At 37.1% G+C, this 24682-nt stretch overlaps 1 protein-coding gene across 1 annotated transcript in view; it reads right to left on the bottom strand.

Annotated features, from left to right (window-relative positions):
* LOC128608957 (inactive dipeptidyl peptidase 10) overlaps positions 1 to 24682 on the bottom strand; it is a 64235-nt gene that overhangs the window by 34269 nt on the left and 5284 nt on the right. The window contains exons 2-3 of the mRNA XM_053627199.1: positions 6105 to 6216; positions 5538 to 5633 (exon numbers count right to left, since the gene is read on the bottom strand). Coding sequence (XP_053483174.1) covers positions 5538 to 5633; positions 6105 to 6216 — 208 coding nt within the window. The remainder of the gene's footprint in view (positions 1 to 5537; positions 5634 to 6104; positions 6217 to 24682) is intronic.

The raw sequence follows: 24682 nt of genomic DNA, 5'->3' as shown, positions 1-24682 counted from the left end.
AGTCTTTGTGTGTGTTTGTGAGTGAGAGAGAACCAGAGTAGTGGGATTTTGTGCAGCGTGGAGAATCAGGTCTGAGAAGTGACTCTGTACTCTGGCTGTGTTTAATGAGATTTCTGCAGAGCCTGTACAAAGCCTGGCTGACACATGAAAGCAGGCGGTAGCGTGGAGGGCAGAGTGAGGAACCAAAAATTACAATCTTGTCAGTGAATGACTGACTCCACAAAGCAGGTTGGGATAGACAAGCATTAGGAGGACAGTGAAAGAGACACAGTACCAACAAAGTTACTTAAAAAGTGGCGTGTAAGCCTTTGAAAAAGCAAGGAAGTGTGGAAAGACGATACCAGAACGACAAAATGGAAAGAGACCCAGACACCAGCACATTAGACTGACTTTCAGTGACATGTATTACAGAAACTCAGAGAGATGGAAAACTATACAACAGAACCATGAGAGATGCATGAAGATTCATGTATTACAGAGACAGAAAAAAACTCTCAGTGCTTGAAGGACTGGGTGCTAGAAGAACACACAACACAAAAGTACTGTTAGGCTAAAAGGGACACATAAAAGACTTAGAGAGACTGAGGGAGAGAGGATAATAGCTTTTTAGAGAGCAGAGCAGACACAACAGTATTTCAGTGTTCGATAGACTGGATGTGACTCAACAAAACAGCAGTGTTAGAGAGAGTGGAGGAGATACTAAAATAGCAACAGAGAGACTAGACAAAACAAATCAGCAATAGAGAGACTGAAGGGGAGACCCAACAGAACAACAGCATTGGAGAGACTGGAGGAGAGACACAGCAGAACAACAGCATTGGAAAGATTGGAGGAGAGACACAGCAGAACTGGAGAGACTGGAGGAGAGACCCAACAGAACAACAGCATTGGAGAGACTGGAGGAGAGACACAGCAGAACAACAGCATTGGACAGACTGGAGGAAAGACAAAACAGAACAACAGCATTGGAGAGACTGGAGGACAGACACAACAGAACAACAGCATTGGAGAGACTTGAGGAAAGACACAACAGAACAACAGCATTGGAGAGACTGGAGGAGAGACCCAACAGAACAACAGCACTGGAGAGACTGGAGGAGAGACAAATCAGAACAGCAGCATTGGAAAGACTGGAGGAGAGACACAGCAGAACAGCAGCACTGGAGAGACTGGAGGAAAGACACAACAGAACAACAGCATTGGAGAGACTGGAGGAGAGACACAACAGAACAACAGCATTGGAGTGATGGAGAAAAAATAACAACAACATTATTTTGTGTTCACACTAGGAACGTTATTTAAGCCATTTATTTGATCAATATTAAAAATTATGTTGGCTAAATACTGTAGTTGATGAACTGGAAAAAGGAACCATTAGCCAGACAAGGTTCCTTTGCTGTTTCATGTAAATGTTTTTGGTGCCTAGTTGTACTGTAGTGTAGTACATTAATCTGTTGAGGGAGAGGATCATGAATTGCAATGAAAAAGCTAGGAACATCTGTAAAACCAGGCAACGGAAGACAGTGAACTCCATGGTACCACTTCCTGGTTCCACCTCCTTGTAGTGCTGCCCAGGAGAATGTTGAATGGCATTTAATACGTGGACCTTCTTTCAAGTGTGCTTGTGCAATCACGTCCTTTACCCAATGGGCCAATCTGTTTAAAGAGAGCACAGCCCTTTTATTGTGCTCTATTTTCCCACTGCCATACCTTTTTCTTCAACCTTTCACTACTGTTTGGTCAGTGCCATGAGCTTCATCACTAATTCAGTTCACATCACTTCCCTGGTCTGCTTCCCTCTTTAAATACTAATGCAAATTGAGACATGAAAAAAGAAAAGCTTGTTTCTTAGAGGTATCACTGTGCCTCAAAGGGTTAATGTAATGTCTGCTTACAAAAGTGAAGTGACTGAAGTGCTATGTGCTATAAATCCAGACTTAGCAAGTTTATTATCCATCTAGCCCAAGTTCCAGCCAATTGAATTAAAAGCATTTTGTTTTTATATTTTTAATAAATGCACCCAATAAATATTGTGTTATTTTGTGGCATATTGTATAATGTATATTGTTTCTGATATTTAATAGGAATCAATTGTGCTAGCTGTTTTGGAACTCACAAAACCACATCCCTAAAACAGCAAAAATGTCTTTAATAAATGCACAGAACAGAAAATTGTAACATTTTTCTCAGTAGCTTGAGGAAGAAAAAGTTCCTATATTGAAGAAAGGGGGACAGACTGGATTGTTGTAGTGTGTGATAGCCCGAGGAACCAAATAACTAAGTATTAGGTAAATCATCCTGAGTACACTAACACATTAGCAGAGCTGTCTAATTATTCAGTTAAGTAGTGCTTTATTGGCCTGAATGCTACAGATCACCCAAGCAATTAGCATACAGAAATAGAACATAACTCTTTAATAAATCTGTGCATACAAATATCACTATATTTTTGCTAACACTCATACAAAAGAAAACCTTGGTAAAGATGGAAATTAATAAATAAACTAGGATCTGTGAGGTGAATCTGGGTGACTCACTGTCCCTCCCTCTGCAACTCATTTTCTTCCCCAAGGTGACCTGTAATTCTTTATTCTGTTCATTGGAATAAATTGGAATTGTGCTATTTCATGAAAGAACATGTTTCTTTTCAGAACCTTTTCACAATGTAGGAGAAAGTGTATCACAATCTCAACTTAACCACTCATGTCTCTGGCAACCAGGATTTGTGTGTGTGTGTGTGTTTTCTGCATTTTTCAGTGGGCACAGAGGACTTAGGATACTTAGGATGTAATTAAAATGTTTCTTCATATATACACTGTATGGCCAAATGTTTGTGGACACCTGATCATCACACTCATATGTGGTTCTTCCCCCAGACATGTTCACAAATCCCTGAAGTCTCAAGTCTCTGAGGTGGAGCCCAAGTCACGTCTCAAGTCTTTGAGGTGGAAACCAAGTTAAGTCTCAAGTCTCTGAATTGGAGTCCAAGTCAAGTCTCAAGTCTTTGTTCTATTTTTAGCAATAGTTCTATCAGCTAGTTATTGTAATTAACAGTATATGAGGCTAAATCCATTTTGAAATATTAAAACTGATTTCTTCTACAGAATGTCTTGTTCATTTATTCAAAATTATCTAATAAAGCACACAAGGTTTTACTTAAATCATTAATTACATTTTTATACACAATCAAAAAACTATTACTTTCAAACTATTAAAAACGGTCACTCGGAAATCAATTTTTAAGTCATTTTTTATTGGAAATTCGGTTTGAAGCAATCTTACAGCATGACTAGCTTGATTACTCTCCCTTCAAAGTGTGATTTATACCATTTGGAATGCAGGGACTGTTACCAGGAGAAAAAAACCTGGTGTTTATTTTGAGCTATTTGAGCTGCCGTAGTTTGCTGTAGTTCTCAAGCAATGATGGGTAAAGTAGTCTTCCAGTGAGCGCCGGCAGTAACAAAACCCCTGTGTATAGATGCAATTTAACTTGGTAAACTTTAATATTATATGCATATGGTAGCTAATACTTGGGGGGCATGAAAAGGACACGGAATGACGAGAATGACCTGCTGCCCTAGCCTCCAACTTCTCCCATACCTCGCGTCCCAACAGACGAGAGGGTGGTACAGGTTTGCTCCTTACTGGAAATGACATCATGTTTTCTGAAGCCTCTCAGCTCGAAAAAAAAAGGGAAACGAACTCTCAGCCAACTTCCGGCTACAAATGTAAGTAGCTTGTTATTGTTGTTGTAGCTCTCAAATCTGTACTTACATTAGTGATTTTTAAACTTTATTTGATGTTCTATATACAGTTCATTGAGTCTAACAACTTTTAAGAGTTTAATAATTAATTTTTTCTAAACCCACTAGCTTGCCTGTGATCCTGCTTGACATTTTATTGACAGAAATGTGTATGATTAAGCTTACAAATTTATATGACATCTAAAACAAATATTTTTATTTATTTATTTATTTTTTGGTGATGTTTTACAACGTGAATACATAGTCATGTCACCGAAAATTGAGTTTTTAGTGTCCCAGTGCACCAACTCGTGTACACAATATACTGATTCACTACCTACTGAACTAGGGAGCTGGTTGAGACATACTCCACTTCACACTCCTGAACTGACCCACATGCTCAAAACAATAACAATTATGACAAAGAGCAACTTAGGGATTGAGCTCCAAATGTGATCACATCAACTGAAGGAAAAGATCAATGATATAGACTGTCCTATATACGATAATTTACAATATCTGCAAGACTATGAATGAGAGCCAAGTTTATCGTCTTCACAAGAGCTGATTACAATCTTGTTTAATGAAGTTATTTAACGTTATTCTGTTTTGTAGGCCAGCATTGGCAACAGAATGGGTTGCCACTACTGACAAAACCATCCCTCAACAACCATCCCCCAAAAATATGTACACTACCCATTTTGTATATTATCTTAACATGTAAACATACAGTTTCACTTTTTTTTCTGTCTAAACGAGCACGAATCAAATGTTTGCTGTTCACACGATCACATATCTGGGAAAAGATCGGATTAGGCTCCTTCTGCCTGAAATGTGAATGCATGCTGAGAATTGCATCACAACAAATTTGGACTTTTGAAGAGATGAATATCACAAGAGTATAAATACTCCCCAATGTAAATACACCCCAATCAACCACAGCATGAGTCTACCAAAGAAAATTTAGCCAACTGAGCAAAACATTAACAAATGTTATTAATAAAATTTAATTTTCATACATCGCGTGATTGTTAAATACCACTAGTTTACTGTTGGTCATGTGACACAAGAGGAAAGGACTTGTTTGTAGAAATTTTATAATCACTTCGTTTCACATCCTCCATGTAACCTTCACACTCATACTATCCTCATCTAATATTTATTTCTTTAAATATTTTATCATGTTTGTTAGAAATATCTCCTTATTACTATGGAAAGCTGTCAGTGTTACATTCCATTATCATCACCTGTGATATGCAATTGCAGAGAATTAAATTACCGGAAAACTTTCCGGACTTAAGAGTAAAACTGCCATTATAAATCCTTTAAAAAAAAGTAGGTCTTATTTCTCTCTTTCATCAGGCAATTCAATAGTGCAGCATAAAAATATTTCTATAGGGGTTTTGTGTATGTCTATCTATCTGTCTCCGCTTTTATTTCTTTCTTTCTTCCTCCTTTCATCCCACGCCTCCTGTCTCTGTGCATCCGACAGATCCATTCTTCAGCACTGACACGAGCTGTCTGGAGATCTGATAATTACACCACACATCTGGACTCATCTCTCTTTGTGTGTGTGTGTGTGTGTGTGTGTGTGTGTGTGTGTGTGTATGTAGGTGTGTGTGTCTGTGCATGTGAACACCCTGTGGTCCAAGACTGATAGTGGCAGCAGATGGAGGATGTTTATGATGGCTGATTTAGACAAAGACCCAAAGACTGGTCTGAAGACACACACACATACACGCACACACACACACTTTGATAAATACAAACCAACATGAAATAGAGGTCACTCACCACTGATCCACTGCACCTCGGGGGCTTGAACCTGAAAGTCTCTGAGGAAAAGGTCGTCCAAGGTCAGATGAGATTTCAGAGCTTTAGTTCCATCATCTGAATTCAAACGTAAAACACACACACACACACACACACACACACACACACACACACACACACACCCCTATACTGGCTTACTATCCTTGTTAGGATCTTTCATTGACATACTTATTAATGCACCTAATTAATGTTATGCATACACATGAAACCTCTAAGCAAAAAGTTCCTTTAATTTTTAAATAAAAGCTGCAGCTTTAGTTAAAAGAAAAAAAAAAAAAACTTCTTTCCTTGTGAGGACCAGCCAAAAGCCCCCACAAGTTCAACACTATCAGATATTGGGGATATTTGGTCTTTACTAAGATATAAAAATATGCCTTCCCACACACAGAAAAGGCCACAGACATAACGCATCAAATATCAAATTGAATTCTATATCAGATATTGTAATCAAATGAATATCATATTAATTACATGATAATAATCATACAAGTATGTGTGCATGTGTGTGCACATGTGCGATTCAAAAACCTTTAGAAAGAAAGAAGATGGCGAGACTAATCAGAGACAGCACCACCAGAATCACCAGCAGAGAGATGCCGATCCCTTTCCAGTTCCTCTCAAAACTTCCATCTCCCAAATCCTGTACTCACAGAGAGAGAGAGAGCGGGAGAGAGAGAGAGAGATTGGTATTGAGAGAGTGAGCTGACATTTGTCTGCTTGTTTCTCATTCAACACAAACTGACTGTAGCAGCTACACAGTCATGTTTTATTAAGGAGGGCTTTCATTCTTCCATACGCAAATCAGAGAAGAAAGTGTCTCCCTTCCCACACATCAGGACCCTTTTCTCATGAGCAGACAATTAAGAGGAAGACAGCACCTTTAAGTTGTTATGTGTCTATACTGAATGTGTGAGATCTGAAGGTTTATACCAACTGTTGTAAACAAAATGAAGCATTATGATTGGCTGCGATGGGAACAGAACAAGGATCACTGGATTTTTTTTTTAAATGGATAAAGTCTTTCAGTTTGAGTATAACACAGTAACTCGCTAATTTGTTAGCCTAACTTATTAGTGTGCAAGATCACAGTTTTTAGGGAAAATAAAAACATGGCAATAATGTTACTGCAGCCTTAATGGGCCAGATATAATAATCACCATAATCTACTTATTATCATTATTATTTCTTATTTTTGTATTTACCGTCTGTATTTTATTTGTGGCAGTTCCATATCTTTATCCAGACAGATTCTGATAAGACACATGTCACAATATTACTCCAATCGAAAAACCCAGAGAATAAATCAAATGTACACTATATGGTCAAAAGTTTACAGACACCTGATCATCACACACACACACACACACACACACACACACATAAGCCTTACCCAAACTGTTGCCACAAAGGTGGAAGCACACAACTGTCTTGAATGTATTTGAATGCTGTAGCATTAAGATTTACATTCACTAGAATTAGAGGCCCCCCAAACATGTTCCAGCATGACAATGCCCCTGTGCACAAAGCAAGCTCTATAAAGACAAGTTATGCCAAGGCTGTATGTAGCCAGGATGTAGCCAGAGACTGGAATTTTTCCTCTGAGCAGATATTGTATTGACAACTTCCAGAATGTGAGATCTCAAAATATTACAAAAAATGTTTTTTATTGTATTTTTATCGTCAAATCACTGACAACACCTTTAATTTACCGTGTAAAAGGTACAACTCTGCAGTATATCCAAATTGGCTACTGATAATAATTGCATGTTATGTAGCAGCTGAAAGCACTATAATGTATCAGTTCTGATGGAGTATGTCCAGTGAAATCACAAAGCTGTTAACACCTACATTTATGACCAGTGCAGATACATTATTCTCAAATGTAGAGCGTAGGAGTTAACACTGCTTCTCCTGTTGGATTCGCTGGGCACTTGCACTCTTATAATGTTATATAATTATTCATGTTATTTTCTATGGACCATGTTAGTGTGCATATTAAACATTCACTAGAATGCAAGAAGATCACAGGCTGTTTGTATGAAAACAAGGATGGAGAGAAGTAGCAGTTGGGATCGCTGGCACTCAAAGATGAGACACACAGTAGGGTTTTGTTTGAACACAAGATTTTTGAATACATTCAGTGTAAAAAAAAAAAAAAACAGGAGTCCTTTAATAAAAATGAATATTTTAAGCATAAATCGAAGCCTTACCAAAAATTCAATTATCCTGCAAAACTATAAATTATGATAAATGGTTCCTTTTCTTGGCTGAGTTGGGTTTATTTACCATTCTGTGTTATCAGGGTTGTGGTTTACAGGCAGTGTGTTATTAGCTTTGTGTATGCTGTTAGCTGGTTGGGGAGATTATATTAGTGATGGCAGGAAGGGATGATGAATAATCCATCCTCCAAAGCAAACCCTGCGGGCAGCGGTACAGCCATCTGCTGATCTCAGAACTGCTGCAGCACCACAGAGCCTTTCATTATGGAACAGAATTCATAAATAAACAGCCTACATCTCTCTCTCTCTCTCATTCTCTATGCTAAAAGATAGGACTATACAGAAATTTCTTTTCTTTTTTTTAAAAAGCCACATAGATTACAGCAGTTCCGCTAAAAGCTAAGAGCCGGAAATGCCACCTCCACATTAATGTCCTCTTATTGTCTGTACCTGCTAAAGCACTTGTCCTTCACAGCAGTGTGTGTGTGTGTGTGTGTGTGTGTGTGTGTGTGTGTCCTAGCCATGATAAAGGTTAAAATAGTGCGTTTGTTCCTTGCCGGGAGTGCCTGTCACATTGAGCAATGACTCTTTGTTCTCTGATACACACACACACACACACACACTCACTCCTCTCTCTCTCTCTCTCCATCTCTCTGCAGGGCAGCAGTGTTATTTTGACCTCTCTAAAGATAGCAGGATCGCTCTACCGCGTGGCATACTGTACACCCGCAGAATAGTCTCATTTCTCACAATTGACCTCCAGTGATCTTCATCAGTATGTGTGCGTTTGTTTGTGTGTCTGCATGTTTGTGAAAAAAGAGAGAGCACATAATCCTCTTTCATCTCTCCAATTCTCCTCTGCCCTGTTCTCATTGTTCTCTCCTAATTAAAACAATCAATCTTACTCTTGTGGATTATGATCAACTGTAAAATAAGCTACACAAAATGTAATGTTCCATCTATTTCCCTTTCTAAATATCAGAACACAATACACAATACAGAATACTGAGGAAACAGTAGTACCATGTGTAGTACCATCTACAAAGGACTGAATAATTATTTTGGTAAAAAAAGACAGTAAGTGCCAAGAGTGTGAAATTAAAATACATCTAAGAAAATGCTAAACACACTATTATGCAGGTATGTGTGCAGGATAAACACCAAAGAAGTAGTTAGTTTTCTGGTATAAAAATATGGCTACAAGACAGCTTAACAAAATTTTTTACAGGTTCTAGGTATTAAGAAGTAAAGCACAAAAAGGTCAACTAAAACAAACCTTGAAAACATCAGCAAGTAATTTAGCCTCACTAAGCAAAATGGACCAGCATTTTTTTTCCCATCTCACTTTTTTCACTTGTATTTGGTAGTAATACAGTGATACAAGCTAGATATTATATGACTGCACATACAATATATACAGTGTCAAAATTGAGATTTCATAGATTGTGCTATTTTAAGTTTTGCAAAATCCATAATAGACAGCAAGTCTTTTTCTGTGTGCCACCTTGTTACTCCAAATAATTATCCAATTACATTGTACTGACTTGTGCTGTTTCCTTGTCTTCTTAATAACTCAGTCTGCCAGGAATTTCAGTGACATGTAATAAAAGTGGTTGGTAATTACAATATTTTGCTCAAAACAATTAGTTCTTCAGATTTTGTACCACAGACTTACTAGATTCCTACCTACAATCTAAGGGACCGTAAAAGGAAAGCATTAACATGCATTTACACGAAAGAGTCACAAAGAGAAAGAGAGAGAGAGAGAGAGAGAGAGAGAGAGAGAGAAGTGAATTTTCTGAGGATGAATGTTATTCTTCTGAGGATGAATGTTATTCTGGGTTTGAATTCACCCTTGTGAAAATCTTTTATCATGTATATCCTCAGTTGCGGGTTCAGGAGATGAAAGTAGCGTTACACAACTGAGAGCCGTTTCTTCTCCATTCCCCCTCATCAGATTTAGATGTGGCCCTTAAGCCAAATAATACAAAATATTAAATAATACAAAACATAGAAACGATTTGATATCATCCAATTAGGTGCAATATTTTTTCTTCGTAGCACTTTATTACAAGTACCTAGTGTTTAATAAATAAATATGCAGTAACTAGAAAATGGTAAATATCTTGCATACTGGATATTCAAGTATATATGTGAAAACTACTATGTACATGATGTTACTCCAATCATCATGGGTATAACTAAGTAATATTTATTAAAGTAAGTAAACATAATAGTAACTATTATTTAATATTTAAAATAATATTTTGTTGATATTTTAATGACTACACGCAAAAACAAATCTTCAAGGGTTCTTCTGTGGTTGTTTGGATAGATCATTTCAAGGGTTCTTTTACATTGGAATGCTTTTTTGATATGGAAAACTCCTCCTATATAGTTTTAGGATCAGATTGAAATCATCCTTTTATCCACCATTTTTTGCTGTTATTGGCCAGATATCCATCCTGGGTATCACACTGTAAAAAATATCACCAGCACTATTACACATTTGTGTCCTGCAACTATTACACATTTGTGTCCTGCAACTATTTTCAGTCAGATATGCATGTATTTACTAAAGCACTGTAGTACTATTAGCCACTATTATGTTAATGCTTAGCATGAATATACTTGATATCTTTCACAGTAGTTATAGTCCCCTTCCAAAAGTATTGGAACAGTAAGGCCAATTCTATTGTTTTTGCTATACATTGAAGACATTTGGGTTTCAGATCAAAAGATGATTATGAGATGATAGATCAGAATTCCAGCTTTCATTTCCTCATATTCACATCTAGATGTGTCGAACAACTTAGAATATTTTTGTTTGAACTCGCCCATTTTTCAAGTGATCAAAAATACTGGAACATGTGACTGATCTGTGTTTCTTGCTGCCCAGATGTGCCCTGTAAAAATTATTATTTAAAGAATTATTGCTCTGAATGTGTACTCTTGGTTTGAGCCCTAGGTTTTGCCTGTGAAGACTGCATGTAGACCAGAAAGCTGTCTATGTGAGAAATGAAAGCCATTTTGAAGCTGAGAAAAGATGGAACATTTATGAGTCACTGCACAAGCATTGGGCATAGCCAATACAACAATCTGGAATGTACTGAAAAAGAAAGAAACCACTGGTGTACTAACAACCAGACATGGAACAGGTCGGCCAAGGAAAACAACAGCAGTTGATATCAGAAACATTGTGAGAGCTGTGAAAAAATACCCAAAAACAACACTTAGTGACATCACTAACAACCTTCACAGGACAGGGGTGAAGGTATCACAATCCACTGTTCAAAGAAGACTTCGAGTGCAGAAATATTGAGCTCATACCACAAAAAAGAAATTATATTTACTTTAATTTACTTTAAGAATATCTGCTCCTATACTTCTGCTCACCTAAAAATTGGGTAGTCCACCAACAAAGATGCCATGTTTTAAATTGTTTAACACATCTAGATGTAAATATCAGAGAATGAAATTAAATTCTTATCAATCGTCTCATGTTACTCTTTTGATCTCAATAGCAAAAACAATAGAATTGGCCTTGGTGTTCCAATACTTTCAGAGGAGACTTTTTAAGTATAAGACTGTTTTACAAGTACATACTATGCAAATATGCATCAGACATGAGTAATTACCACATACTTACCAGTAATTATTAAGTATGCATTTTACCCTAAAATAAACAGCTACCACTGAATGTCTATAGTCCTAAATCAACTATACAACCTTATCAAGTTCTGTTTTAGGAGTATTGTTTACTGGAGCTATGTTTTTGTCTGGTTGTCTCACATGCACTGTATTGTGCAGTACACAGCCTGGTAGGTGGTTGTCAAAGGAACTGAAATGTTAGATAATATAACAGGCTGTGAGCTGCCCCGCTGGTTTATTTTGATTTTAGTGTATTCATACAGCATGTCAACACTCTTGAAGGCCATGCATCTCCAGTTCCCTCTGTCACTCTTACCTTATTCAATTCAAAAAGCTTAATTGGCAGCACTGTATGTAGTACATTATTGTCATTGTATTGAAAATATAGTTTGAAAACTTGATGAACATCTCTCTCTCTCTTTCTTTCTTTCTCTCTCTCTCTCATAAATAACCAGCTGTCAGTCTTTCACATTACCATATCATCATCTTACTGTGCACACACACACACACACACACACACACACACACACACACACACACACACACAGCAGGTCTGCACTTTGTTACACAGAGTGCTAACCTCAGCCCTAAGGTGTTTGCTTATTTATTTGTTTATGCTCACAGTAATCTTAAGTTTAAGTTTATATTTTGCAGAAATAGTTCAATTGTACCCTTAGTGCCCTATTACATGCTGTATATATATATACACGTGCATATTCACATACATTACAAGCATATCAACCAGCTAGTGATTATTCCTGCTTCTTCTCTGTAAGGTTAGCTTTAATCATTAATGCACGATATGTGATGGCTGCTGCAGTCAGCGTATGATCAGCGAGAGACAGAACTAAAGTGCGATCAGAGTGGAGGAGTGGAGAGGGTTTAGGTATGACTGAAAGTGCTCGTTTCAGTACCCGTGGGAAAGCATGACTGAAGAATGAATAAAAGCTCATCTGAGAACCTTTCTCATGAATGTAATCATCACAGTCACGTTCTGCTGCCCCATCTACATGATTGGCAGTCGCATTATTCTCCACTGGTCATGATCCATTCGTCTCAGGTTGTAAGATAGAAAGTACTGCAGCCTGGGCCACCCAGAATAAGTTATTCCTTTTAGCAACTACCTGAGTGCTTATGATTATTTTACACACACACACACACACACACACACACACACACACACACATTGCATAGACAATAGTCAGGGCACTGGCAAAAACAACAAGGCAGATTAAGAAAGATACTTTGTTAGTCTTAAAATATTTTCATTTCATGTAGTTATTTTTGTTGTTATCCTTAAAATCTATGTAAATTACCTAATCATGGTCTAAACCCACTCAGCTAATCTAGAGCCTTCAGTGGTGCTTGCCAGCCACGGTACTTGAGAATGTCTGTTCCAGACTTGTTTTTGGATGTTACTGAGGCCAGAATTGAACCTTGTGGTTCAACTCCCAGTCATAATCAGCCTGGAAAAACCTCCCAGACACTGCTGAAGACTTAGCATCCTCCATCCACATGAATACAAGGGGGAGACATGAGAGTAACACTTTATATTCAGGCCATATGCATGATGAACTATGAGCACATTCCTGTTATACATGTTATAATGCACTCATAAGGCATTATACAGATTGTTATAGTTATGTGTTCGTAGGTCATCATGCACATGGCCTTCATAGAAAGTCATATGAAGTCCATGAAGGGCATACGCATGATGACCTACGAACACATTCATAACATGTTATAATGTACTCATAAGGCATTATACAGATTCTTATAGTTATTAATAAAATGACATTAATGTATATCAATGGCTATAATACAGTTATAAATTGTTAACAGAATGCATTATAAGTAGTATAAGTATAACATCAATACCTAAGAAATTCAGTTTCTTTTGGCATTGGCACAATAGTGCATTATGTTCATAGACACAGTTTTTTTTTGTTTTTTTTTTTCAAATAAACACTGGTGTATTTCATTTGTTAGAAATAGAAAGAAATCAAGACAGGTTTATACAAAGGTTAGCTCAGGATTCTTTGGTATTGGTGTTATAATGTGTTACGAACACTACTTATAATGGATCGTGTGTAATGCATAGTAAAGACAGTTATAAAGTATAAATATATAGTATAAATATATAATGTCGTATGAATGCATTATAACATGATATGAATGTGTTCATAGTTCATTATAGATATGACCTTCATAGAAAGTGTTACTGATATGATATGCACTCTCCAGAGTCAACAAGTGTATTTTAAGTCTTAAATAGTGTAATATGATACATATATTTATTACTCTGTACATTTATTGCACTCGTTTGTTTCATTATTAACAGTTTAGCCTTAGGAGGCATTGAAGCTGGAAATGTAATTTGTAGCCCGTGTATGGCTGTTAATTGAAGTACAGTTTGTTGATACTTTGCTGTTGTTTATCAGTATTTAAACTGAAACAATAAAATATTTTAAAATAGTTATGTCCTGATTCAAATTCTGCTTTAAATATAAATAAGACTAGTAAATAACTAGTCTAGACTTACTGGTTATGAATAAAAATGAATAATTATACAACCACTATCATGTACACACTCAAATTCAGTAAATGATCATGAGACACAAACAAGGCTGATGGAGGTTTGACTTTGTTTGATTTCATATATATGAAGAAAATTCCAACTTTACACAGTAAAATCCCTAGTGTTGAATTAACACCCAGAGTGTTTATATGAGTCCAATGGACTTATATAAACACTGTAGGGTGTGAATTCAACACTGTGGGTATAAAATCAACACTGGTGATTTTGCTGTGTAACCCTGCCTGAACCCTAACTTTATCTTCCATATCGCTTCGTGCGAGTCTATGAAAATGTATGTTGTTATGAAGTTATGAAATATAAAACCATGTCGAACTCAGACCTGGCGTTCTGATCCTCACTGTTGGTGCAGTGTGGCCTGACTGAGATTTGACTTGCTTTAATGTCTGCTGTTGTTTTTGTCTCGCACAGTTTCCCTAAAGCCAAACTCTCAGCATGCAGAGGATTCAGAGTAGCACACACTCTCCCAACTTTCCCTTAGTCACTTTCAGTGGCACGTATTCAAGCCCGGAATGGAGCACTTAAAGTCAGCCTAAACAAAAGGTGTTAGTACTTATAGCCATTTATGAAAATTAATTTGAGTGTAAAGACAGCATGAAAATGTTACTGCAGCAGTTTGCAGCATTCTTTTAAGAAATCAGCAGCTGAAAATCACATGGGTGTTGGATATAAAAAGGTGCCTAGAGGTATTACTGCATCATAAAATTTAAGAGCCTATCATGTTCCTTTGCTATTACAATGGTTTACTAGGGGAAATGGGGCAAACATATATAAGTTTGGGGTTTTGTGTAATTTGCATATATTTTGTGCATTCATCTGGCCTTATTGGTGAAGGTACATGGGCATGTTATTGTGTTATTTTATATTGCCTTAAGACATTTTTTAAAAAAATGCCATATCAAGCAGTTTATTATCCAACCTAAAAGATACTGTTATAAAGATACTGTTATAGAAGTAGTGTTGTTTTGATGATAGTGGTCATGGCGAGCTTACATGTGGAGCCAAAATCTCCCATAGGTGTTCATTTGGGTTGATACATACACAGCATATGATTTACATCATTTTCATACTCATCAAATCATCCAGTGAGTCCTCATGTTCTGTGGATGGAGACATTGTCATCCTGGAAAAGAGTAGAGGTCACCTGATAGTGGGTTTTACCGATGGGCGGTACCTGCCAATAACCGATTAATCGATAGTTTTCAAAATTAATACTGAATAAGTAAAATATTGCTGAATTTATTACAAAAATAAACAGTACTGAATGTACAATGAAAATGCACTATACTTTTTTTAAATGAAATAAATATATAAATATTCATATATATTAATTACGAATAAACATTAAAGTAAATGAAAGATATACATCCAAACTGAACCAAACAGTAATACTCCAAATAACAAATAAAAATAGAGACATCCAAAATTAATTTTAAAAAACACTTCAAATAACAAAACAAAATTGGTCAGTGATAGTTTTTATTTATATCTCTAGAGGCCACTCTTTTACTGTATAAAGACAGCAGACACTTCTCAACAGCTCCCACGATGAACGCAACTGGGAAAAACTATTGGTGTGGAATTTAGCCGATAACCTACAGTTCCAGCAATTGGTTATCTGTGTGAATTAATCAGCAAAACCGATCAATCGGTCGACCTCTAGAAAAGACCACTCCCATCAGGATAGAAATGTTTCATGATGTGATAAAACTGATCAGTCAGAAGAACATTGTACTGATGACACTACATACTAAGTGGAACTGCCCACACTTCCATACTAAAACAATCCTAAATCTGATCACTGTTCCTGCACTGTAAGTTAGCCCTGCTGTTGTAAGCCTTCATGTAATATAAATTACACTCAAAATTTTCTGGGTTTAACGGAAAATTGCAGGACAGGTGCAATGCAAATCAGTCGCGCTCGTGTTTTGTGAAACAGATGTCTCTGACGGGGAAAGTTACCTCTAATTTAGGCTGCACCGCATTTACAGACTGTCTTTCCATAAATAATCGCTTTAGCATAATTATTGAATGCATACATATATTTTCTGTGTTTGGAAAGTGGTGTTTTAATAAACTTTCAGTATCAGTGATTTTAGATGGTTAATTGTCTCCATATTTAGAGAAACTTGCTTTAATAACAAACAGCCCAAGGCCTTATGAAAAAATAGTGCACTTCTTTTTAATATTACATTAAAACAGTTCATGATAGAAATATTAATATGCACATAAAGCACATATTTTAATAGCCCATCTGTTCATAGACAGTTCAAGTAATTTTCATTTTCAATAAACATTTTATATAGAATCTAATTAGACTGCCTTAAAAAGCATAAATTAATTTATTACTGGGTTAATTAAGCCAAGAAACCATGTTTTGAAGACTTTAACTGCCCTTAATCACAAACATGTAAATCTTCAGCAAATGCTACATAATCAGAGAATAACTTCAAAAATTCCTAGTACTACTTGACATTTAGGGAGAAGGACCATCAAGGAGACATATTTGCAGTAGTGTTGCCACATTCAAGCATTCATAAATGCTTATACTGCTGTAGTAAAGAGCACAGTAATTACGTTTAGTAGTGTTCTTTATCAAATGCTTGGTAATAATTCTGGACAGAATGTTAAAATATGCATTACTTAGAATGGCAGTAGACTTTTGTTTCAGCGGTAAGCAATGCAAGTCAGTCCCTGATCCACATAAGTGGCAAGTGAAACACATTCAGCAAAATGCTACTTCTTGTTTCATTAAAGATTTAAAGGGAAATGACTGGAGCAAAGAAGAGCAGAGCCAACATCTCCCCTCATGACAGAGAAATCAGACTGCTTTCATATGGCTGACTTTCAAACATTTTCAATCTCTCTCTCTTTCTCCATGTCTCACACTCCCTGTCTCTTGTTCTGAAAATTTTCAGACATAAGGAGCCATTATACATTTTGAGTTTTTCCTCCAAGAGGATGTTTCACAACAGACTTTGCTTTGTATACAATGTAACTCACCTAACTGCACTGGTCAATTGAATGTATCTCAGAAAATCTCTTTCTGTAGATTTAATCAGTAGATGTTATCAGAGAGAACTGAATGTCTTTGTTTCAAGGACAGGTAATTCAATTTTTTTTTATGCTGTGTTATATATACCTAATCTCTGGGTTGAGAGGGCCATGTCATTTTGCTGGATCACGTCATATAATGGTAACCCAACTTTTGTGCAGTTAACACAACATAACAGCCATTAGTGCTGGGCTTAATTGTTCCTTTGGAATACTCATTCACAACTAGGGGTCATTGTAGCAAAGCCAATCCACCTACTGGTATGTTCTGGTGAAGTGGGAAGACAGTATCAGTCCAGCTAACATTCTGCAAAATCAAAATAAGACATGGGATAATACCATCAGGTAGTTAATGTTAGTCTGAAATACTAGCTACTGAGTTAAGATACTTGTTTTCTGACACCTGACATTTACATTAATGGCATTTGGCAGACGCCCTTATCTAGAGCAAAAAGGGCTCAACAGTGGCAGCTCGGCGGTGCTGGGATTTGAACTAACAACCGTCCGATCAGTAGTCCAACATCTTAAATACTAAGCTAGCTAACCTAACTAACCTTTCAATAGATTTTTTCAGAATTTAATGCATGCTAGCAATGTTTCTTGAATTTACTTGAGTTTAAACTATCTAATGTCAGCTAGCAAGCATCAGACTTTAAATAACTTCATCTATCAGCACCAAATGTGTCTATAGCCAGTTAAAGGAGAATAATGCTTAAAACTAGGGCTGCAACAAACGATTATTTTCATTAATAATTCGATTAATCGGATGGGGGCAAACTTTCAGTGCCGTTTTTTTCATTTATTTAAAATAAAATCCACAAACTGAGTGTTACGAATATAAACACTCTTATATAAAACTTATTTAAAAATATATAAAACATTACATTAACACAGCTGTCCAACTGTATATATATATGTATAAAATTTTAAAAAAGCACTGATAATTCAGTCCTAAATTAATAATACAATCTCACTTTCACTGCACCTTGTGGTTCCTGTTCCTCACTGCCTTTAGACATATTATTTTACTTGTGTTTACTTTGATCGTACCGTTTTAATTTAACATTACAGATCTTGTGCTACACTGTTTAATCACCGCGTCTACACTGCGAGTGAGGAGCAACGCGACCTCGTTACTAATAGATCACTTCTATTATAATAAACTACAGAATTTATACTGTACCGCACAAATACAGCATATAATGACAATAAACTAGAATCAAACTAAACCTTTTAAGCAACTTGTACCACTTTCCCCAAACCCTTAAACAATGGAGCATTTTGGATATAAACATGTTTGTGCTCGTGCATCACTGTCGTACTTCCGTGCTACACAAGCTCCGCTTTATAAAGTTTACAGGTTACAATCTTTATTGTGGCGTTTAATATAAAATGCGACCCTGCCTTACACTTCCGTCTGATGGGGACTGAGGTCATGTTGGGTATAAAAGATAACGTTGACATAAACAGTAAACAAGAAATTTATTGTCGGTGACTCTGGGTGTCTGCTAAAGCTAGCGGCAGCGCATTATGTGCCGTTGACGTCATGCGCCATCGACTATGAAGCGGCTTATACTTCCGGTTAATAAAGAAAATGCTAGTGTTCCATTTGAAGTTATATTACCTTTCTAAAATTCATACACTAGACGGGAGAGTGCATAGTGTAAGTGTATAGTCATTTGGGACACAACTTTAGTATTTACTCTCCGAAGCGTGTTTTCGGAACAGAAGAAACGTAATGAGTAAACGCACCCCGTACCGCATGCAGACCAACTAATCGATAATGAGATTCGTTGACAATGATTTTCATAATCGAGTATTATCGATTTTATCCATTAGTTGTTGCAGCTCTTAAAACTTTTACTTAAAACTACATGTGTTTGAATATATAACTGAAAGGAACTGTAGTATAGAACCATGGGAAAATGCATACTACGTACATGGACATGTATTATGTACATATTTTTGAGTTAACATAAGAGCCTACACCCCCAGCACTTTTGGGATGCTAAAAAATCTGACAGCAGACGATGAAATGCAAAATTCTGATTCAACTGGAAAAACTGATTCAAGTCAAAAAGACTTGATCTTTTTGTTTAATTTATCAGTCCGTACAGGATTTCGCAGCGTTTCTTGTGGTTTTTGCGGCCAAAAATGCTTGATTTTGCTGCAGTTTATTTAAAAATCTGCGATTTTGGCAAAATTGCAGTTGTACAAAATTGTTTTGCACTGTCTTTCACAATGATGTTTGTTGGTAAATGAGACATTTTTACTACTTAGTATGTTTGACTCACGTGAATCGAAGAGGACTTTGGCTGAATGTTCGTTATAATGATGTCACATGATGCATCTTGACCCAAATCTGTGGGAAAATCTTGCAGAGTTTGCTTGATTTTGCTTTCATTTCTGTGATCACAAAATCCTGGAGAGACTGAAATGCCAAATGCAGTATATAGATAGTATGTACTGATTAGTGTGTGTTTCACTCTGATGAAGCCAGTGAGAGAGAGAAAGAGAGAGAGAGTGAGAGAGAGAGAGAGAGAAGGAGAGAGATATATCTTGTGTTCTAATCACAAGAACCTGTTAAGTGTTAAGTGCAATCATCAAGGACTTCAAGGTGTTATGCATTCATTGTGAGGTCTAGCCACTGAATCGGTTCTGTAACTCTGAGGTGTCATGTTTCTTAATATATAAACCATCTGGTTCTCTGTTTTTCACACCAATGGATTGTGCCTTGGATTCCTCTTTCTTCATTGCTTTGCCCCAAGCCCCCCTACAGTGCACTGGATTAATTATCTACATTTATATCCAATTCCCTCGTGGGTGTGAGATGTAGTGTGTTGTGTGTGTGTGTGTGTATGTGTGTGTGTGTGTGTGTTTGATGTGTTGCATTAATCAAGTGTTTCAAATCCGTTGACGCCTGCTGAATGATGAATTTATTTACACCAAAAGTTTCAACACAGTGACACACACACACACACACACACACACACACACACACACACACAATAATACATATACATAAGCAAACAGAAGTACAAAAGTGGTTAAAAAAAAAAAGTAGTTAAAAGATTTTTGTAAAATCCAAATAAGCTTTACAGATCTTTATTAGAAAGGGTTTAATCGATGTCTTTCATGCTTGTTCAGTGAACCATAAACAATTATTGCACATGCACCTGTGGAACAGTTTACAGGCGGTAGGCAATTAAGGTCACAGTTACAATAACTTAGGACACAAAAGAGACCTTTCTACTGCCTCTGAAAAACACCAGAAGAAAGATGTCTAGAGTTCCTGCTCACCTGCGTGAACATGCCATAGGCCCGCTGCAGGGAGACATGAGGACTGCAGGTGTGTCCAGAGCAATAAACTGCAATGTCTGTAATGTCAGACACCTAAGACAGTGCTACAGGGAAACAGGAAGGAAAGCTGATCGTCCTTGCAGTGGAAAATTACATGTAACCATGTGTCCCCCCAGACGTGATGGAGAACTTGCAAATGTCTTGGTGGAAGAGTGGAGTAACATCTCACCGCAAGAACCGACAAATTTGGTGCAGTCCATGAGGATGAGATGCACTGTAGTACTTAAAACAGCTGGTGAACACACCAGATATTGACTGTTACTTTTAATATTGACCCCTCCTTTGTTAAGGGACTCATTATTCCATTTCTGTTTGTCAAATGTCTGTGAAACTTCTTCAGTTTATGTCTCATAAATAAATGTATTTAAATATATTTAAATACATATATATTTAAATACATTATATTATATATATATAAATTATAAATATATATACTGCCATAGCTATTTTGTGTGTGTGCGTGCATGCGTGTGTGTGTGTGTGTGTGTGTGTGTGTGTGCATGTCCGTGTGTGTATTAGCTTATCTGTATGCCTCCAGTCTTACAGTAGATTGTTTTGTTGTATCTTACTGCCCTCTAGTGCTTCATCTTCTGCATTGATTATGCATTTTTAATCAAAAGTAAACCATGAATGTGGCCATAATTTGTCTTAATTTAATACGAACATTTGAATTTGGATTGTGTAATTAGTCATATAAGCCAATTATGTCAAACAAAGCTTGAAAAAGAAGATGTCTGAAAAAGAGCTCTGTAAGTCATTATGTAAAGCATGTTATAATACACATATAACTGCTATACTTGGTACATATAACTTTTCAAGAGTCTAGTATTTATATTTTAATAGGACTGTACTGCCACATTTATGCCATGCTAACAGAATATTAAACCATTTGTGAAGGTGGGATAATGCAGTAAATTATTTTATTTTTGCTTCACTCTTGTTTGTTGCACCATAAAATGTTAATTTCAAACATGAATCCAGGTAATGCAAGCTTTGACTCAGTTATGCAAGCTTTTTTAATTCAGGGAAGGATTTGAAATTCTGCTCTAGCTGTGTGACCATCAACTCACCACTGGAAGGCAGTGCTTTACTAAAAACAGCAATACCAACCCACCTAATCAGTGTACTCACTGTTTAGTGACTTTAGTATGTATCCTGTGTGAACCAAAATGGGCTGACAAGACTAGAAATCAGAGAGAGAGAAAGAGAGAGAGAGAGAGAGAGAGAGAGAGAGAGAGAGAGAGAGAGAGAGAGAGAGCAATATTAAACTAAAAGATCATACACCTGGTGTCTATTTTCAGTTACAGACCACTGAGTTATCAGCTCTGCCCATGGGGTTAATACTGAAATACACACAGATACTGAAACCACCAACAGCAGCTTCAGGAATTACATTTGATTTGCTGAAAATACACTCTCCACCCAGCCATGGGTTTTAAATATATTTGCAGTGTAAGAAGAACTACATGTTTTCTCAGATATGTGTGCAGGAAGACTTTCAAATCAGTCAAATCTAATCCATTACACAAATGGTTTAAAGTAAAACATGATGTATCCATAAAATTAAAATAAATATGGAATTTCAGACTCAGACTGTTTCATATTTGACAACAGTGATGTCTGTGTGGACTAACACATGGCATAGTCTAAGAATCAACAGGAAAGGCTTGAGAGCCTGATTGACTGGACTCAATTCCATCTACTTAATGTATTCTGATACAGGGGGGCTGCTGCATACTTCTAATGAGAACCTGAAGGGTAAAACTTTGAATTGAAATGCCTGTCCTTGGAGGACCTGTGTTCTCGGGCAATGGGGACATGAAAATATGCAATTCACAGGTCCACGAACATGAACCAATCTTGTGGCATGGCATGGATGACAGCATATGGAATGGGCGGGTCATTTGGAATCAGCCTTTTAAAATATAGAGCTGGATGGAAACCACGTGTGTTGAATAGAACCCTTTGTTTTGAACAAAGGGTCTACATTGTTGATCATACTTCTGTCAATGAGAGAACAATGGTCTTGGGTCAGAGCAAGGGTATGATATCGACATGGGCCTGAGCCCCAAGCATATAGGGGCCGGCTGTAAAACTGCAGTATTCCTGTGAACAGACCCACTGATGTAGTCACTGTCCAGTGGATGCGGTATTCCACTGTAAAGTAGAGAGTTGCCCCAAATCCTGTTCTAGACAGTCCACCTCTAAAAAAAAGGTGTTTATCAGCTCCTCACAGAGGTACAATCTTCTCAAGTTTGGAGTGATTGTTCCAGTATGAGAAGTAAAATGGCTAATGCATTGCCAGTGCTTGCCATACACAATGGAGCATTGTATAGGTTCTCTGAGTTGTGCAGTCTCAGCTCCTGCATCATTACTAAGGCATTAGTTTGGCTAGACGTAATGCAGATTGCTTTCTGGGCTTCTTGTTATGCAAATCAGTTGTCGAGTCAGATTCGACTCAGGGTCTAAATCTGCTAACCGAGACTGTCATGTTGGCATCAACACCACACACAGCACGGGGGATGTCCAAGTCACACAATGCATCCTTAAAATGATCATTGTCAAAGGCAGTGAGCACATAGCTGATGCCTATTTTTTGTTTCTATGCAGTTCAGATACAGGCTTGCACAAGCTCAAGTCTTGCAACAAGGCTTGCTAACGGCTCAGTGTATCGTGAAAAAATGGGGGAAATCCAACCTACAAGAATGTGTGGTCTGTGGAATTAAAAATTACTGCCCCCGAGCTGTGAGTTACAATTCAACAACACTAGTGGCAGGTAGTCATAGACTTGCTGGTCAGCTACACAGTGCAGGATGTGGAATACATAGAGGAGATAATGTCAAGGGAAAACTCTACCTGGCAGCAAGAATAGGAGGTGAGTGCTGCATGAAGATAGTGAAGGTCTTGAATGAGTCTGCAGCATTTCACTAGAAAAAGTGCTGGCAATGTATAAAAAAAATACACTCACCAAGGTAGAAGAGATGAGACGAGGCTATCACTGCCTTTAAAGAAGAAAATAGCTGAATGACAGCGGCATTTATTGCAAGTACTGCGTCATATGTCACTTTTTGACTATGTTAGGAGGTCTCTGCATGTCTTTGCATGCATGTTTTTCTATCATTGTCAAACACAAATTACAAAACATAGTTATATATTTTAAGAACATGTATCAGGAATCAGTCCGGAGAGGATTTCGCAGTTTTTTGTGATTGTCGTGGTCAGAAATGCAAGATTATTATTTTTTGGAGTATTTTTTTTTTTTTTTAATTTTCAATGCAACCTTTTTTTCAGAAAACTACTTGAATTGGGAAATTGCAATTGCACAAAATTGTTTGGCACGGTCAATCACAGTGATGTTTGTTGGTAAATGAGACCTTTTAGCTGTACTCATGTTCGCACGTGAAACGAATAGGGCTTGGGTTTAAGGCACATTGTAATGACATCATATGACGCATCTTCACCCAAATCTACCTCAGAATATTGCAGAGTTTGCTTGATTTTTCGTTAATTTCTGAGACCACAAAATCGCTAGATCCTGGAGGGACTGAGAAAATGTTTTATCACCCTCTTTATTTTGCTCATCAGATGTATTTGTAGACACACATGTATGTAAAGTAACTACAGATACATATTTTGGGGGGTTCTGAGTCTATTTAGGTATTAGTTTGAAGATTATGGTAAAACCATGGCCTTTGCAGGTGAAACTGAGATAGACATGTAAATATTTCTTATGTCTTAAGCACCTGTATTCACATTTCACCACAGAGACACACTCAATCCTATGCATACTATTCACTCTCACACATCAGTACATTGACCTCTGAACAGACAGCAGCCCACTGGGGAGCGGTGTGTGGTACGGGGCCTTATGTCGAGTTAATGTGAAGTGATGTCAATGTGTGTGTGTGTGTGTGTGTGTGCAGCCTGAGTGCAGATTCTGGGATTAAAATTCTCACTGAGCAGGATTATCATCTAAGTATAAACCTTCAATCTGTACTTTTAAAGGGAGTTTTTAGGTCTCTCTAATCAACAGAGACCATCTCACAAGGACACTGCTGCTCAAAACCCAAGATAAAACGTGACCTTTGATGACCAAGACAGTAAAACTCATCAGAGTTTATGGCCAGAAGGCTGTACCTCATCTTTCAATCCACTAATTTATCCATTTCCCATCCAAACATCTTTCCTGTAGGGACTCAGCAGTCATGCAAAGGGATGTGACTGAA

This window comes from Ictalurus furcatus, chromosome 6 (genome assembly GCF_023375685.1).
Source record: "Ictalurus furcatus strain D&B chromosome 6, Billie_1.0, whole genome shotgun sequence".
In the NCBI taxonomy this organism is placed as follows: domain Eukaryota; kingdom Metazoa; phylum Chordata; class Actinopteri; order Siluriformes; family Ictaluridae; genus Ictalurus; species Ictalurus furcatus.
This window is presented reverse-complemented; position numbering and strand designations above follow the sequence as displayed.